Genomic DNA, 19671 nt, shown 5'->3' with positions numbered 1-19671 from the left:
GATATCGTTTAATTTTCACGAAAATATCATTTATATTCTGAGAATTTAATTACTCGACTTATAGAATACTTGTATATAAGTTGAAAATAACCTGATCGCTGTTGAATCGCTATTTGAAGGTGAAAAAGCATTTTAATTTGATGTTGAGTTGTATTTTGATCTCGATTTAGAGACTGCGACAGCTCGCATTAGTGTTCGCGAGAATTAACGAAAGCCCACTCGAGCAGTCATTTAATCGTATATCGTTAAGAAATAAGAGCCTGTCTGTGATATATTGTTGACAAATACCGCTTTAAATTGAGAGATCTACCTTTCTTACCTTTGTTGAATCGTACTACGACCTCGGTTTCTCGTTAAAAACGGTGGCGGCACATAGTGGAGACTTTAGAACTAATTAAAGTAACAGTCGGAACTCAAACCCTTTTCAGCCGAGACTCAAACCCGATTGAGTTGAGTGTATTAGTTTTCAAGCGTCGCCGCTAGATGGCGTTGGCAGCCCGTTAGGTTGTATCGGCAGATCAGCTGTTATTCCGTTTAGTTCCTAAGTCTCCGCTATGGGTCGCCACCGTTTCTACGCCATCAAGTCGAGGGAAATCCTAGGAATGAGATGGTCGATGAGAGGACCAGAAAAGCGGCTAAAGGAGAATCTTTTATAATCGACGCGAGATTTATGGAGGTCACACGGCCTCCGATCGACGTACGTATGTACGGCTTGACATTTGCGACGCGAGTCCAGCAGACTGTCGGTAAGCCAGTTTGATATTTGCCTGGCATTTGTTGCACCGCAATTTGCTTTCGCGTCACGGCAAGGCCGGAGAATCCTTACAAGTCCTTCTAACGGATTACGAACGAGCGCGTCTATCGCAGCCGAGAGTCGTCTCTATTGTCGAATATTACTTTTACGAGATTAAATTATGATAAAATGAGACAAAATTATTATAATTTTATTGGATAGAGTTATTTGACAAATTTAACACTAAACCTACTACGGCCGGTCAAATGACCGATTTGTAATTTTTTCTTATAAAAGTTTCTCTAATTTCTAATGGTGTATTCTCTGAGATTTCTCGTAATTTTTGTCGCAATGTGTGAACGAATAAATATTTTGTTCTTCAGCATTACGAATTTTTTCAAACATCTTATTTAAACTGCTTTGGTAGGAAAATATCGTCGATAGTAATAGTGTTACAAGAAATCAATTTCCATCCAAATTATTACAATATATTCGCTACGAAATGTTATTCCGTAGAATTTAACTTCTATATGGAGAAAAATAATTAGTTAAATTAACGTGACAATAAAGGAGTNATATATAAATCAGATTTTTTTTTTTTTTTTTTTTTTTTTTTTAAGAAACAGAATTTCTACCCTGGAGAAAAAAGTTTTTTTTGGATTTAGTATTTGTTTGATATTGAGTTGATGTATTTGTTTGACTTTGGGCTTGTTTAATATATAAACAAATAATAATTAATTATTGTAAACATAATTTATTATCAAATATTTTGTTTGAATAAAAATATTATTGCTTCACTAGAGTAAACTAAATGTATATTTTTTTATCTTAAAAAGTTTCCTTCTTAATGTAAAAATTTATTGTTATAAGTAAATATATTATCAGTACTGACCGGATAAATATTTTTCATTTTTTAGGCATTTTTATCTGTTAGTATACGTTAGGAGCAAATCGGCCCGAAACGTTCTGTTGGAATTCGTTACAGCGTATACATTTTCCTAATTGTAACAACAAAATTTTATATGTTATCTGTTCGTTCTTCGTTCTTTCGCTTAATGTATATCCAGTTTTAAACATATGCGCCGTTTTGAATAACTAAAATAGCAAAACGACACGAGATTCGTCATCCGAGGCTCCGGTCATCGAGACGAACTCTCTGCGAATGTTTGCATGATTAATTAAATTTACCGTATCTTATTATCATATCTCTCAGCCGCATCTCGACATAGAATTCATCATCGCACGATTTAAGCATTTTTCGGTCATGCGACGAATGCGCGATGAATGTTCTTTTCCACCTGCTCTGTTTCCCCGGTCCTCCTCCAGCCAAGAACTCCTCGGCATCGAGGATCACTGAACCCGTTCCAATAAACTCGATTTTGATAAATCTACCGGCGTTCACGCCTCTTCCGGTCACGATCAGTCCAGTGGGAGCCGCGCGCGAGTGATGAGAAAAAACGTGCGGCAACAAAAGCGCGACGTTCGATGATCCGATTCGGCGTCGCGCGATTCTCGCGATTGCATCGCGACAATTGCGCCCGACGAGCCACGAAAGTCTCTCGTTAATGTCGAGAAAGGAGCAGCGGCGGCCGGCTGTTGTAGGTAGGTTGTAGGTGAACGGCAGAGAGAAAATAGATTCCGTTTCTCGGAACAGATATCGGACTTGCAACATTAATTGCAACAGGAGTCGCGTGGCGTAAAGCGATCGGCGCTCGCTCGGTATTAGTTACGTTCTAATATTAACGTCGCGCCCCGCGGGCTTTAAATTTCGCTCGAGCGTAAAAACAAGCGGCGACAGCGATTCTTTTTCTCTTTCTTTTTCTCTTGCGTGTACATACAACACGTGACTCGACCGGTTTGATTTCCTCAAAATTTGTTAACAGGTCACGGATATCCATAGAAAGCGTTCCGTGTGCGTCATTAGCGTTCAGATAAATTTCCGCAAGGCTAATTAAGTTTCATTGCTACCGCGATATCGATTATCTCTCTCCTCGGACGTGAATGAAGTATGCAAATTTTGCGAAGAACGCACATGAGGGACTCGGAGGGAACATCTAACGCTCGGCGTCGAGATGTTGATCTCTTTCGTAGTGAAATCGCTTTACTCTTTCCCCTTTTCACGTCGGACGACGACTAGGCGAAAGATGACGGATGACGGAGGAGGAGATCAGCCAAAGCTTTCGTACTCTTGCTACAGCCAACAGCTGGCAAGCAGAGAGATGGGTAACACCGTTACCGCGGCTCGTTCGATTCCTCCTAGATCAGCCTTCTCGATCCGTACCTCGCCTCTCTTTATTTCTTGTCAGAAACCATTAAATCCTCGCAGGGGCGTAGGGAACTTGACATCATCCCTCCCCCCCCCCCTTTTCTCCCGTCTGTGGAGAAACGATATGACGGGTCGTGTACACTATTTTACCTCGGCCGATCATCGATCTTCGCGTGGATGATGGATCCTTTGATGAAAACCCCCGTAAGTCGATCTCACCTCGGGAAAATTTCCTAACGGAACCGTCACTCCGTTGCAGTATCGTGTATAAATTAAAATTGATAAAAGTTTTATACAGATTTTTATTTGAATTTCAAATGCGAGGAATCGGAGCCCATTCAAATTTAAACGAATAGGGCAACTATCTTTCGAAGGAGCTCAGAAAATTAATTATAGATCATTCGCAGTCGTAAATCTCATCATTATATCGTGTTATACACATTATTATACTGTGTACATGTTATTATATTATTATATTATGTACATATTATTATATTATAACATAACTGTGTAACATAAAGATATCATATGTTCCACATGGATATATATCATACAAGGTGTGTCTGAATTCCACCAACAAATTCACAAAATGGATTCTATATAATAAATAAAAAAATCTTAGTAAGCATATGCCCATAAAATGCTTAGATTCTGAGATAAACTGCCATAATCTCAGTTTAGAAAAATATATGTCATTCATTAAATCGTGTTTTACAAATAAGGAACTAGACGCATACTGTTATAAAAAACGATTCAAAATGTCTGTTTCCCTTACTAATGCACAATCTGACATCTGTGAAGTAAAGACGCGCGTACACTCACGTCCGAATATTGCTTCTTTATTCATAATGTATTACAATGAATGATTCTTCGGTTAATATTCAGAAATATCAAGATTGATATTATCTTATTTATCAAAATCAGTATCATCTTTAAAAATAGATAAAAAAAAGTGTTCTGTTAGCATTCCTAACCCACTTATTGCGACACATTTCTTTTCATCGTCGTCATCTTCTGAAGGCTATATCTCAAGTATCTCAGTGTTCTTAAAAACCAGGCTTTTGCGAACATAAGTTTACAAAGTTTACTTTTTTTATTCATTTTTCAGCATAGAATCTGTCCTGTAAGTTTGTCGGTGAGTTGGGACACATCCTTTTCGCGAATTCCTTCTCACTCTTTCGTTAAAAATCGACTTCGGCCGAAGGATTCGTCATTAAAATCCCGTCTGCTCCGAATCCCGCTCTTACTGCGACTTTGCGCGGTGGAACTCACTGCGCGTACGTCCCTGAGCTTTCCACCACTTGAACGACCGGCACTGCCACTTCTACCCGTGGAAGTCCAGCGGGACGAGAAGCCAGGATCGCGACTCGTCGGCTCAGTCAGTCCGCCGCCGCGTTTTCCGCACGCGTGACACGCGTGTGTGCGTTGCGAAAAACCTCGCGGAAATCACGTTTCCGCGCCACGTATCCGTCTCGCGCGCGCCTCGATCGGGTGAAGGGTTTCTCGTTACATAAAAATCCCAATCGATCGTACCCGAACGAAGGTCGCTTCGCCAGTCGTTGTTGAGACGGAACCGAGAAACCGCCGGCGGAACGGTCGCGCGCGTCGCTTCTAATTAACGTTCCTAATTAAGCACCGTCGCGTCTTCCGCAGTGCCGCTAAAAAAAGTGGAGAGATGTTATTGCCAGACGGGCGGATGTCCGCGCTATCGTCGAGTTGACGTCGCGAGAAGCGACGTGTCACCGGAAGGGATCCACCGAAAAGTCACACTCTCTCGGTACCTTATTGACGCACGTGAACCTAAAACAAGCGGTTAATCGTCGATATGTATATGTTCACTGAGTTACAAAATAATCTTTTTCTTCACTTGTTTCTCGATGCAGTTCAGAAGGCAAATGATGGTCCAATGAGAGAATTCGTTTTTGCAAAATAAGCTCTCTCATTGCGTAGAAAAAATCATCTTATCGATCAATCAATAAAATCAATATTCTCATATATAAGCAAGAATATTATATTTTTCGAAGATTTTTAGTCTTGAATCGAGTGCAAGTGATACTTGCATCACAATACATTTGTGCAATTAAATTAGGACTAAAAATATTTTAAAGAGATTATAATATTCTTGCTTATATATGAAAATATCTATTCTTGATTTAAGACTAATCTTTTTGCGTCGACCAAACTGCGTTAAGAAAGAAGTGTTCAAGCCGTTTTGAAATTCGATGCACGTATTTTGAGCCACGATAATCTTCATTCTCACCCCGACTTCACCGTAAAACTTCACACGGAACCAACGAGTCCCCACCACTGGGCCAGTTACCCTCCCTCGAAAATAAGTCTGATATCTTATCTATCGTTTCGAATCGATATACACGATAAAAGGAAAAGCTGAAATTTTCTCAATATCCAATCACCGGCTGTTCAGTATCTCTGATATTGATTTTCGGTTAAAATCGGCATGATTTTTTTGCTTTATTTATAAGCAATTATTTTTTATTTAATTTGTCAATTTTTAGGCAATATTAATTTTTGGCACGCGAACTATTTGGTTATTCTGTATAAAGGTACAACTGCATCGTCAATTGCGTACGCGAGAGTGGCTCGCGTATTTTACGAGTCACGCAATTAGAACAGAAGCTAGAAACTCTTGGACCGGGTCGCGGATCCCGAGAGATCGCCGAGGTGCGATCGCGGGATGAACGGACGACTCTCGTTGTCGTTACGAGCGAAGGATGGAAAGAAATTAGCATAGGGGGCCCCTCCGGCTCTCTCTCATGCTTCCTCTCTCCTCGCATCGGTAAGCGAACGCACTCATCGGAACAGTTGCGCCTTCTTTTCTCTCTATCATCTCGCGTTTGCCGCACACCACCGCGAGATCGATGCCTCCGATCGCGGGCGATTCGCACGTATCCCGCTTATTTAACGGCGATCGACCGCCGGTCGATATCTCGCATCTTATCGTCGCGTTTCGCACGGTCGATCGCGCTCTCTCGCCTTGTGTCAAATTCAGTAGTCACAAGTCGGTCGGTGCGAGTTGCTTCGCGCAAACCGCATCCCCGCACCACGGCGACATCGACGAACGCTGGTAATCGAATCCGTTTTACCGCCCTGCCTGATTTTTCCCCGAGCACACGGGAAGCTTTTCGACGGAATACGATATCACGACGAAGAGTGTTTCGCGAAGATAACTTCATTCCCGTTATCCTTGATATTATACGAGCGAAACGAAAAAATAGAAGTCCGGCGTTTCATGCTCGCTTTCGCTTAGTGCAGGTGTACTCGACGGGCGAGTGATTAATGCGATACGCGAAAGTGATAATCGAATTGGAAAAGTGCCTCGGTTCTCCTTTTAAACCGAAAATTCTCGTAAACTTGATATTTTGGGCTCGATGCAATTCCTCGAGCTCACGGAGAAAAATATTTTGCTCCCAGCAAATCACAGTTATTAGTTATTACAGGAACAACAAAATTTGTTTGGACAACAAAAGATTTGTTAAGAGCTATTATTAATTGCTATTTAATGGATATATAGATAGCAAAATGATTTAGTTACGACAACAAAATTTTATCGTTGTCACAATAATGGTTTTGCGACAACAGCAAAATTATTTTTTTCTGTGCTCCCAAATTATTTAATTAAATTGTCTTACGAACCAGTGCAGCGTTTTTCACGGATTTGTTTCCGTCGTTTTGTGAATATTTATAACAGTATAAGTGTCGTGGACGAGCATTCCGAGCCGAAATTTTAAATTCTACATTAAGTTTTCAAGTGAAGGAAACGAAAATGAGTTCACATTTGTAGCATCAAAAGAGCAAATACAAGACCTTTGAAGACTTAATGTAAAAATTAAACTAGACTTAGTAATGTAGGACTAAAATTTCGACTCGAATTTAGAATAATACATGAATATCGTGAAAATATTAAAAATAATATCAATATTATTATTATTATTTCATTTCACTTTTTCGGGACAAGGAACGACCTGAAACTAACCTGACTGACTGAAATTAGTTTGAAATCATACCACACTCTGAAGAAATGAACTAACATGTTCACGAAACGTCGGAAACAAATCCGTGAAGGGCGTAAAGCGTTAACTCAGAAGGCAATTTAAGTGTTTCTCCATAAAAGTCTAAAATACTCGCGAAAATATCACACTTAAACTATATTTAACGTAACATATACAAATGACATATTCGGCGAAGTATATATTTTCCAGGAAGTAACAATCTCATCTCGTACAATGTAGTATTGATTGCCGTCATTAAGTGACGTGGTTCTCGCGACAGGCCGGCGGAATATAACCACGACGCCTCGAGTTTCTCCGTCAGCTCGTAATCAATTTCGTTAATAGGCTTGCTCCATATGCACTTTCCGCATCCTTTTATCGCCTCACGGGAATGTCCTTTATCTTGCGCTCAGAATCTGTATCTTCATTAGTTTCGTCTCGCCCGAGCGATTCCGCAATTTCTTACATTTCTGGGTCGAGCCACAGTATCATAAGTCTTCTCTCTCGATAATATTCGCCTCTCTCTCTCTCTCTCTCTATGTGCCTCAGACTCAAATTGCAATACATACGTACGAGAGCGTGCACGTCGTATGCAAATGCAAGGTGTGCGACGTGTTCACTGTAATCTTTCTCTCGGCCCGCTCTCCCGTTTACGAGGACTACATTTTAGAATTTCCTCTCCTTTGCCGTATCTCTCCGCGCTGAGAACAACTCGTCGGGAGGGAGGATCGGAGGAGCAGATTTACATAGAATCTTTCACGCTACGTCGGAGCGCACCTCGAATTCCTCCGCAGAAATATCCCACGTATCGGGATATACGTTCTTCAACATCCTCGACTATAATTAACGGGTGACACGAAGAATCGAATAAATACTTAATAAGCATGATTTAATGTCGAATCACATTACGGAACTACGAATCTGTTAATTTTGTGGCGCGAAAGTTCCCCCTTTCTTTCACCGAGTGGTCGTCGAGCTGTTCGAGAAACGCCTCGATTTTTCTCCTTATCGTGACTAGCGCGAAGTGAACAGTTATTAAACACGGCTCATGCCCGAAGCGTGTTTTCTTTCGTCCCGATCGTGGAATAATCGTGAGTCGTTTAAGCGCGCGCAAGCTCGCCGATTAGATTAGGTGTCCGCGAAACCGACACGGAATCGAGCCGCGATCGTGAAGAAAGAGGTACAAACGATATCTTATCGCTCGCGAGTTCGCAATTAAGGCGGCCAACGCGAGACAAAAGGAATATTATTAGGTCAAATATGGCGGTGAGGTTTGAATTGGCGGGCGAATCGGCGAAAAAACTACCTCGAATTTCCGCGCGCAATAACGCGCTTCGTCGCCGTTACACCGTTAACGCGGGGCTATTTAATTACCGCATTGTTCATTCGTTGCATTAGTGGCCGCGGCCCGAATTAAACGCCTCGTCCGTAATTTATATAACGAGCCTGCTCGTAAGTATCTTGCCTCGCGATCTCTACCGTTTACTTTCTTCATACGTACATATGCGCCTGTACGCTGCGTCGCGCCTCAAGTGCAGGTGCAAATTTAATATACGCCACTTTTGGAACCTTTGTTCTGTGTTGTTTCTCTTCTTCAGTTTTCTATCTTTGTGCTTATCGTTATTTTGTTTTATCGTCACGGATCTCCCGCCGCATCGCCGATTCTCGCAGGTGACGTTGAGAGTCGCGTTTTCATATTTTCGCATTTTCATATTTATGTAATATTGTGTACATATATTTACTTCGGCTTTATTTCAAACTAGCATTTATTATTATTTGAAATTTATTATTTGGCTGATGAAATAAATGTATAGAGACATAATTTTGTTTAATAAAGAGTAAATTTATTAAATAAATTCCCCCTTGATATGCCCCTGGAAATACGGTTCTTAGTAAGCGGACTTCCTTAATTTCTTTAAATCACCGGCGCGCGTCTAGTCATCCCTGTCGTAGTCATCGTTCGATTTCTCAAAGTATCAAAGGGTTGAATTCTCTCGAATTCACTTTCCACCTTCTCCATCTCGCTCTGTCTCTGCCCCGTGAGTGATAATCACTACCGATTTGACACACACACGTGCGCGACGGGAGAACAAAGGGTCGTTTTTTCGCCCCCGTTATCTCAGATCTCCGGCATCCGCGGCGAACAGATCCGCAAAAGTGCGGGAAATTCTGGTGTAAGTGTAAATCATTCCGCCAGTGATGTTTCGCGCCACTATCTTAGCCGCGCGATCGGCGAGTCACTTTCTTCCTGCGGATACGTCTCGCGTGAAATGGCTCGTTGTTATGCGCCGGAAAGGCTAACAAACCGACCGGGCCCGTGCTATGAATTAGGAACCCGTCGACCGTCCCGCGATCGCGTTACGGGAGCGGCTCTTTAAACGTGATTCTACGGCGCCCCTCGTTTAATCCGCACCGCACGTGAAGCCGGAGGCGCGCGCGACCGACTGGGCTTTTTAACCCCTCATAAATCCCGTGTAATTGAGAGTAATCTCGGCCGACGCATATCCGCTTGAGAGAGAGAGAGAAAGAGAGAATAATGTTGCCGTGTCTTTTCTCCGGATAAAAAATAACAACGTGACTGTTCGCGATGTTATATAAGTCGGAATGCGCGATATCTCTGCATCTCTTGCGCACAATTGAAGCACGCTTCCTCTGTTTAAATGTAGAATATTTCGTCTCTCCATTATCGATCTGATAACATTGATAATTTATCACACGATTGTATCAGTCGATTGACTGATCCTATGTATTCGAGATTGTACCGTGTACTCCACAGCTCGCATTTAAATCGTGATCGGGGTCGAATCGCGCCTGAAAATCGGGAAGTCATTTTCTCCCCCTCATCGCGGGACGAATCACGATGAAGACAGACGTGTTCCCAGGAAGGAGCAACGGGTCTTTCAAAGCTTCTGAAAATAGACTGAGGGTACTATCATTACATATTCCAACGTGGTTTGACGTCGGCACGATTCGGCGAACTTGTTTCCGCGTCGTGACCATACGCTGCATCAAAGATACGCCGTGATACGTTATCAAGGCGAGCCTGATTTTACAGATAAAGTCTCGATCCGCTGCTCGAGAACGCCAATTTCGCGCGAACGCGAATCTCTCAAACGTGCAATTTCCTCTCGCTCTCTAGTAACTGTTTATACAATTAATAATTTTCGCAACACCATCGCACTTTATCGCTTCGTCGCAGAAGCAGCAGAAATAGATCGCAGATACGCGCATATAAGCCATTGGATATGAATCAGGACAAAGCACGAATAGGTAAAACGCGTTTCCCGATTCGACGGGCACGATTATATACGCGGCGCGTTCCCCGCCGCCTAATCGACGGAGCGAAGCAAAAGGGGCCGAAATATCCATTCGATAGAAAGCAAGTAAGACTGGTCCCGGTATTAATGTCACGTCGATTCTGGTCGCGCGTAGACCAGAGCGGCAGGTAGAGCGACGGCGGTCGGTCGGTGGCGAAACGCCGCCGTGAGAACTAGGTGGACCTTAAACTGTATTCCGCGTGTCACTTAGGAGCGAGTTCTCTTTCTTTCAAAACGGGTTCTCCGGACGTGCTAGAGGCAGCGTGACCGCGACTGCAGCGTGAAAAGAGGAAAAGAAAACGTGCTGCAAGATCGTAATCGCCGTCTCTCTCTCTCTCTCTCTCTTTCTCGTGCGCGTGGGCGAGTGCGACATTAATCATAATTGTTTCCAAAAGCGTTACATTGACAAAACCCGCGGCCTCCCATGAATTACAGTCCTTTGAACGGAGCGGACGTCGGAAATTCGCATGTTTAATCGTTTAAGATAGTTGTATCGCAGAGTGCCGTATTATCAGTAGCGCATTAAGGGGGTCACTCATCAATTTAGTATTCATCAAGCAAAATTACTATATATTTATTTCAGTAGCTAAATAATATAATAAATATTAATTTGGAAACGAAGTTGAAATGAAATGTATGCAGGGTGTCCCAGACTAAGAGCGACGAACTTCGTGAGAGCGTAGAACGGATTGGAGCGAACAAAAAGTCTTTTGCCAACAACATGCAAAATTTCGAGTTATTAATTATTGAAAATGGGACTCCTTTAATTAATAGATAATATATTAAATAAAAAATTACTACGGACGTGGCGAGAGTGCGGGAGACAATTAGTGACAACTGTCACGATGATGACGGTAATTTTTACGAGGATGCGACGACTTTGCGAGCAATTCTGCGGGCGTGATCTTCCGGAATTAGAGGATTTCCCGGGACGCGCACACGACCCGCGCATCTTCGTCCGCAAACGCGGCGTTCATTCCGCGACCTTTCGGCGCAATTGACCCGCATATAGCTCTCCGCACTCCCGCTTCTATTCTACCGTTGTTGCCCCCTTTCCGCGCCCCTTCCCTCCGCGATTTCGTATCAGCCGCTGCTCTTACCACAATGCCGCGGAAATGCGAGCGTGCGCGCGGCTTTCCAGCGTGGCGTGCCAGATTTCCAACATCCTCTTCTGTGACGCAAAATCGCGGCTCGACCGACGAGCGCGCGGTTTCGGCTGACGACCGTGTGAAATATCGGTGCGATGAAATAAAAAAAGAGGAGAGAGAAAAATGGAGAACGCGAGGCAAATGAGAGAGAGAGAGAGAGAGAGAGAGAGAGCAAATCGAGTCGAAGAAACTGTCCGCGATGCTTATCCTCCGCGATTGCATTATACTGGAAAAAAGTGCTACCGTTCAAGTAATTTACTTAACCCAAGTAAAATGGTTGTTCCAATACTCCTTGGCAAATATTTACTAGAAGTAGAAATATAATTGACCGTATACAATATGATATTTCCTTCCTTTAAGTAAATAGACATTTGCTTTTACGTATTAAAACAATTGCGACGAATGTTAAATTCATAATCAATTTTGAGACTGACAGAATTTATTTTTAGAAAATATTTATACTGAACAGAAAAAACTAAATTTATAAATTCATTGTGCGGTAAAAAAGTTTGCGTTAAATTTAACATATTTCACATGTCCCAAACTGCCCACTCAAATTTTTATGTTGATTTAGCGCAAAGTGAATATGTTAAGAAGTAACACAAATGATATGTTAAGTATCATTAACACAAAAAATATTACATTTTAACACTATTTGTAAGCAAATTTCATGTAAAAATAATATATTTATAATGTTAAATGTAACTAAAAGAAAATGTTATTTTACATTTTTTTCTTACACGGATAGGCTACGCGCACACGGGAAAAAAAAGATTAGCTGCAATAGCTGAATTAGTTATAACATATGGACACCTAAAACTTTAGCAGCATAAGCAACTTTAATTGCTACAGTAGCAAACGCACTATTATCGTAAATGTCATTTACGATAATACGTTTGCTGCAGCAGCAAAAAACTTTGCAAGCTATTGAATTTTTCGCGACGAACGGCCACTATAGCTAAACTTCTGTGTGTCAAAATTGTTGCTAATGACAAAAGCAAAATCGAAATGAAATTATGATTTGAAGATCAAACTCCGCTCTATCTCCGCTGTCTGTCTCCGCGTCCGTATGATGCACGCTCTCGTTCTTCCGTACAGTGGTAGCCTAGTGGCGACAAACTCCGCCGTTGCAAAAGGGTTAAAGAAACAAGCTGTTAAGCTTACTACAGGCTATTAAAATATACTTAAATTGATGAAAAAAAAGAACTTGATGTAAGAAGCTGAAAAACAGGTAATTGCGTTTACTCGATTCTAACACTTTTCCTATGCATGATTTTTCGCCCGGTCGGCTGGCTCGCGCTTCCGCACGCGGCGATAAATAACAGCAATCGGTAGCGGAGTGCACACCGGTCGCACGGTTGTTGCGCGTTATCCCGTCCAGATAAATAACGTCCGAATAATCACGCCATAGGCTTTCGCCTACGCGCCGTTCTTCGGCCGAGAGATTTGGAATCGCGAGATGAGATCTCCTCCCGCGAGAGAGCCTCGGATCCGCGGGCGCTCGCGCGAGCCCTGCTCGCGCGCGTGGCTCGCAATTATTTTTAACGATGCGCGCGAGAGCCGCCGGCTGAGAGAGTATTCTCTCCTCCCTGGACAGACATCGGCCATTATCGCGCGCGCAAATAATACATTTTCGCGGAACGATTAATAATACATTTTATCGGCGCGCGGCGCCGCGGGACACGCTGCTGCGCCCGCAAATTGCAGCCGTATGCGATTGCCAACCGAGGAGAAACCGAGTCTACCGCCCGACAGGGAAATAGTCTCGATCGCGAAACCGGTGGACAAAAGGGAAACAAAGAGAGAGGGAGGAAGAGAGACGAAAAGAAAAAGTAATAGAGTCGTCGAGCGTAAAGACGATTCTCCTCTTCCTCCTCCTCCGCCTTGAACGGACGTCGCGCATTACGCAATTCCCGTAATTATTGATTGCGACACGTCAAAAGTTTCTGCCTTGTTTAGCCTGTTTCCTTGAGTTATCGACTCTACTTTCTCTCCGCTGCTTGAAATTATTGTATTCCGCAATATCCGTTGGTTATTATGCGCTCGTGCGCGCATATGTGCGTCCACTTCGAATGTTAGCAGCGACAGCAGCAACGGATAACGCTCGTGATGGATAGGTGTGACCAGCCTCTCGCGGGATATGATAATGCGGGATAGCCAAGGCGTGTAGACGAGGCTCGGCGGTGCGTTGTACCGCGCATACCTTATAATTACGAGACCAGATTTATCCATCTACCCGTGAAGTTACCGTCATCGTCGTCCCGTTGGATTGCTCAATTAAATTGGGCCTTTTTTTCACGCCGGAATTTGCCTCGACGCATGTCGTCGTTACTCTATCGTTGTAGATTGGCTCAAAAACGCATTTATTTTAAAAAAAAGAAAAAAAACTCTGATTCATCATATTTCAATCGGAATACGTGGACAATTTGAAAAGTTCGCGGCCTACCGTATAAAGGTTGGTATTGCGTTTCGGTTTCTTTTTTATCGCATCGTAGCGCCACATTCGCCGTATGAACAGCTGTGAAGTAGAATCAAATCGATTTGCCGAGTTAGAAATAGCTGTTTAAACAAAGTCACCTCGGTGTTTGAAATTACCTCATTGTTGAAAATGGAGAAAATTGAATATCGTGCAATGATCAAATATTTCGTTAAAGGAATACTGTAACCAGGTTGGCGAATATTTAAATCGTACTAGATAAAGTGGTACCCAAAATTGTAAAAAATGGAGAACATCTGGCCATGTTTTTTGTCCGGCGATGGGATAAAAATACTGAAGCATCGCTAGATCAAGTGTGTTGAGATGCACGGAGATTATATTGAAAAATAAAAATGATTCCAGAAAGAAAAAGTTTTTCATTATTAGGTCGCGAACTTTTCAAATTGCCCACGTATTTTTCACCGCTTGTTACAACCTTTTCCCATCTTTCTGGCAATAAGTGGATTTCAAAGTAGAAAAGAGACTACTTATTTGTAGAAGCAATCCATTTATCGATGAATTTTTTAATTTCTTCAAAGTTACGAAATTATATACCTTAAAGCGCATGTTGCACCGATCGGAACAAGTAATAATCAGATGGTGCAATGTCTGGAGAACATGCGGGATGGGATTAGACTTTCCATCCAAGTTCCAATAATTTGCCTTTCATGGACTTAACGACATGCGACCTGGTACTGTCGTGCGAAAGAATTACTTTACGCCTTTTATTCGTGATTACAGGTCGTTTGTTATCCGACGCTAGCTTTAATTTATATAATTGTTTTGAATAACAATTAGCTGTAACTGTTTCATTTGGTTTTAACAACTCGTTTGGTTTTAACAACTCGTAATGCACAATACCTTCATAATCCCACCAAATGCAGAACATAATCTTGTTTCCATGAATATTTTTTTGCCATTGATGTTGTCCACATGATTTTTTTCCATTTAGCATTATTATAATATATACACTTTTCATCGCCAGTTACAACTTGATACAAAAACTGTTTTACTTTAAAAGCAATGAAACGCAAGTGTTATAACGATTTCGGATAGCCAACTCATGTGGAATCCATGTTTTCCCTCCTTCTGGATCTTTCCCGTGATTTTTAAACGGCCGAGCACAATGGTTTGACCAATATCCAATTGTTCTTTAAGCGTTTCAGTTGAATCTTCATTCAATAATGTGTCTAACGTCAACCCTCGAAACTAACTGAAATACCTGATAGAAACTCTGCAAACGTAACGTCGCCATTCACGTCGGTCGCGCGAGAAAAACAGTCGGCATCGAAACACGGCGTCGACCCGTAGACGACGATTTTACCCGCGACAGGTGACATAATTAATAAATACGTAAGTAAGTCGTGATTAAGGAGAGCGCACGCTCTCGTCGCTCTCTTCGAGAGCGGAATCGTTCCAAGTGGAACTGACGTCATTATCGGGGCCGAGGCGGTATTTTGATTTCCCTTTGTGTCACGTAGCGCCGAGTTATAACAAACGTGAATGTGCACACGGTGTTTAGCGATTGCGAGAGAGCTGAGAATCGAGAAGGTATTGAGTAAATATCGTAGGCGACCTACGTGGGTCGATCGCCTGATCCGAAACGGCGCGCTCTCTGTACCGTCTCTCTCTCTCTCTCTCTCTTCTCCTGCTACGAGTCTCTCGACCAGCGAGAAATAAAGAATCAAAATTCGAATTTCCCCTTTGAGAAAGCCCGTTAAGAAAACTGCACGTCGTCCGCTTTCTCGTTCCAAAATCTAAGATTGAAGTGCACCTTTTAACACTTCGACGTCAAGCGAATCGTACTTTCACGGCGATTTACTTAGTCGAGACATAAAAAAAGAGAGAGAGAAAAGGCGTTATTTTAAACAAACCGCGCGTTGTCACGCGGATCGATGCTTTAATCGATTATGCGAATTGGAAAGTGTGTTTTAAAGTTAATTAGCGACGCTTTATATCTCACGAAGTCGACAGTTGTACGGAGGAGGAGTAAGATAAGTTGACGCAGGAGAAAGAGGAGGAGAGAGAGAGAAGGAGGAGGAAAAGGAAGAGGAAGAAGAAGCAGTTATATATATATAGAATTTTCGAGGTCAGCGTGCAAAGTGCGCGATCACCGAAATCGACGTACAATTTGGATTATGATCACCAAGACAGCGCGAGATGATTGCGTGGGAAGCGATCAGGATCGCATGGATCCTTATAGGTCGAAGAAACGAGGACGAGGTGCTGCCGGCTGACTGACTGACTGGTTGGTTGGTTGGTTGGTTGGCTGGCTGGCTGGCTAGTCTGGTCCGTGTGAAGTTCTGTGAAAGGGTGGGCGCTAATTGCGAAAACCAGGTAGCCCGGCACGGTATTCGTTAACGCACTTAAATGCAGCGGCCCCGATTGTTCTCCTGTCGAATCACCCCGAACGGCATCTCGCCACTCAATAGAGAGTCCTGTCGACGCGCGAACGGAAAATTGATAATCGAGAGACATGGTGAATCAAAATTGAGGGGATAGACGCCCCTAAGAATAATTGCGGAAACAGTTCACTGAGTGGTCTGAAAGGTAACGATTTTTGGCCAAAACTCTGAATTAGGATAAAAACAATTTTTTTTGTACAGAAAATATTTTTAAAGGAGAAAAGTAACTATTTGTAAGTGATTTAACATTTTTATCTCTCTATTTTTTAGATACAAAATAATTCCATTTTGTTATAAGTGGTTTTTTCTAAAGAATGCGTTATTTCTTTGTTATGATATTCTTGAATAGAAAAGGGTTTATATCATTTTGGGAAGAATTTTATATCATTTACTCGAATATTTTCATCATTTGATTCTCTAAATCTTATATAGAGTCTAATAGGACATGTTATATAGATCTAAAAAAAATAAATTATTTACAAAAAACGAATATAACAGATTTTAGTTTTACTTTCTGATTAATGAACTAGGTTTTTTAACTAGGTTAGACGGGAAGATTCGATGGAGCGCGCTCTGGCGTAAAATCAATTGAGCCGAGCGTGAATTAATCTTGTGAAAAATTTCATCATCGCTTGCATGCGGACGGAACGTTGATTATAAATTCAAATTCACGGCGAGATCGGAGAACTAACGTTCACGACGTCATCCTCCTTTGACATACACGTGGGAAATTTCGCTGCTTGATTGGAAAACCAATCGAAGTTAATTATACGTCAAGGGATTACCCGTGATATCGCGTTCCCTTGACGTCACGCGTGGAAGGTGTAATTTTCGCTCGAGTGTAAAGTAAATCGACGCGATGTAACGCTAGGCAACGCGAGATTTGATCGCGCAGGAAATGTAAATAACGCCAGACTGAAGACATTTAGATATCGAGGTGCAAACTCGTGACATACATTTAGGCGTTTAGGAGTTTAACATGTTGGTGACAGGTGAAATTTCGCCCGAATTTTGCACACGTGTTTGGGAAACGAGAAATCTCGTTTCCCCTCGCCAACGCGTATACAATAAGAAATGAAATGTTAATTTTAACAATTACAATTATAAAACTCAGACCTATGGAAGTCAGACGCGAAGTGGAGATGCCTTAATACAGTTGATGTATTTCAATTTAATAACGTTGAGTTATACATGTTCCAAATTAGAAACATTTCGATCTCCTCCAGATCTTTTTCAATATTATAATTACAAAATAACCGGAATTACGTTTTAATTAGAAGAATAGTGTCAAAAATCAACGCATTTGTTCTTTGTTAGTACATTTTTTTTTCACTTCCCAATTGAACGGAGATTGGCAAATCCATTGAACAGAAAAATCCACTGTACGCGACTAGAAGAGGTTTTTATAAATTGCACAAGTGGTTTTCTCTTTTACCTTTCGTACGTTCAAGCGAAAAGTGAAAACTTTACAAAAGATAGTCAAATTATAAAGTTCAACCAATAATTACATTTTTCAAAGTTGAACATTCGCACGCGATATTACCGTTCGATAAGTCAGCGCGTAAGGTAAAAGTACTAATGTCTATACAAATACCTAACTTCAGACGTTCTTTATTGTTCTGGTCTTTAAATGCGAATATTTAAACTTTCAACGCAGAATATATGTATGTTATTCTATGTTAAAAGTTGAAGTATTCACTTAAAGACCAAAACGATAAGAATATCCAGAATTAGATACGTGTCCAGATATTGATATTTTTACTTTAAGTGTTTCATGAAAAGTAACTCAAAAGTTTCTCGAAATAAATAATGATTACGCAATATTATTATTGACAAGACGTAATATGTTTAAAATTGAAATAACCGTTATATGATTTCTATAAGCTTCCTTAAAATAGAAAAATAGTTCTTATTTAAATATTCCATGTTACTTTATACATTTATTCCATTTGCTTGATCTTTATGTATAATGCATCTGCGAATTTCTTTCGACAATATAATTTTTCGTCCCATATCTTTACATTTTCTCAATGAAAGACGTATCTGTAATTAAGTATATGTTCTTGCACAACTGATAAAATCACAATTTTCGCAAGATATTTAATAAATATTATTGCTTGAGACGACAGGTATTGTGTCTTTACGTATTTTAATGAGGACTTTGAGCTTGCTTAAGCCAACATAAACTAATCTTTAATCAATGGATTTCATAACAGATTTAAAATTTAATTTTCAATTTAAATTTTAAATTTTAAATAATATATTATTAAATTATAGTATCGAAAAAGAGAAACTGATATCGGAGATGTTATGCGTTAAAAAAAAAATCAAGCGAATGGAATAAATTTACAAAGTAATGCGGAGTATTTAGATAGAAACTGTTTACCTATTTTTAAGTAAGCTTAAAGAAGCCAGAACAGTTATTTCGATTTCGTATACATTGCATCTTGTCAATGATAACATTGCGTAATCGTTATTTATTTCGCGCGACATACTTCTCATGAGACACTTACGTGTCGACCTGCCGTCCGACTGCGCTTACGACAACCGGAGGAGCCATCGTGTCCGTCGCTCCGTTTTTCACGACACCCGCGTGCTTCCAGTCGCCGCCGCTCAGTGTGACCAGCAATACGGTACCGCGCGTGCACGTGCGTGAGAAGGGAAAGAAATCGTGATCAAGTTACGTTTTTTCGTCATCATGGTGGTGTCGCACCGCGAGTCTAGCATATCGTCCAACATACGGGCGATCATCGAACAGTTGAACTTGAACCCGGTGGAGAGGAGACGGCTGATCGACAAGACCAGGCAGGAGACCGCGCGATGCAAGAGCTACCCGGATGGTATCGTGGTGACGGAATCGCCGCCGAAGATCACCATCGGCGTTTACGGCTGCAAAGATCGGAACGAGTTCGCGATACCCGATCCGATCAAGCCCGTTCGCAAGATCGATGAGCGATCCAGATCGAAGGCGGAAACGCGACAGCGATTTCCCGCGCAGCTGAAGAAGGAAACGCGAACGGAACATGAGAACGAGGTAAATCGACGCGTCAGATTCGCCGATTCGGAGAGTGCGAGTTTCGTTGTGTCTGCCGAGAGTTGCTGCGTAAGATTTGTTAGTTTTCTATTAAATTTTCGTAGGCAGTTTAGACATTAAAAGGAAATTATGGGAAGTCCTCATTGTTGCACTGAGAGAAATTATTTTCGGTCACAGCTAGAGGGGAAAATGAAGTAAGATAACGACCTTAATGTTAGTCGATTTTTCCTTATTTTCATAGTGACGTAAAAAGAATGATCAATTTTTTTCGAGTAGCTAAAA

The 19671-nt window shown here is 41.6% G+C and overlaps 1 protein-coding gene across 6 annotated transcripts in view; it reads left to right on the top strand.

Annotated features, from left to right (window-relative positions):
* Positions 1-19671, top strand: part of LOC106740802 (heat shock protein DDB_G0288861-like) — an 83596-nt gene that overhangs the window by 53749 nt on the left and 10176 nt on the right. The window contains exons 1-2 of one of the 6 annotated variants that reach the window (XM_014612193.1): positions 4403-4776; positions 18959-19389. The exons of 4 other annotated variants lie outside the window; for them this stretch is intronic. In XM_014612193.1, coding sequence (XP_014467679.1) covers positions 19054-19389 — 336 coding nt within the window. In that variant the 5' untranslated portion in view covers positions 4403-4776; positions 18959-19053. Of the gene's footprint in view, positions 1-4402; positions 4777-16039; positions 16501-18958; positions 19390-19671 lie in introns of those variants that run through there. One more of the 6 variants, XM_014612192.1, reaches the window with a different exon arrangement.

This window comes from Dinoponera quadriceps, unplaced genomic scaffold (genome assembly GCF_001313825.1).
Source record: "Dinoponera quadriceps isolate SergipeBrazil2010 unplaced genomic scaffold, ASM131382v1 scaffold591, whole genome shotgun sequence".
NCBI lineage: Eukaryota > Metazoa > Arthropoda > Insecta > Hymenoptera > Formicidae > Dinoponera > Dinoponera quadriceps.
The sequence above is the reverse complement of the archived record's forward strand: the minus strand, read 5'-3'. Positions and strand labels throughout refer to the sequence as shown.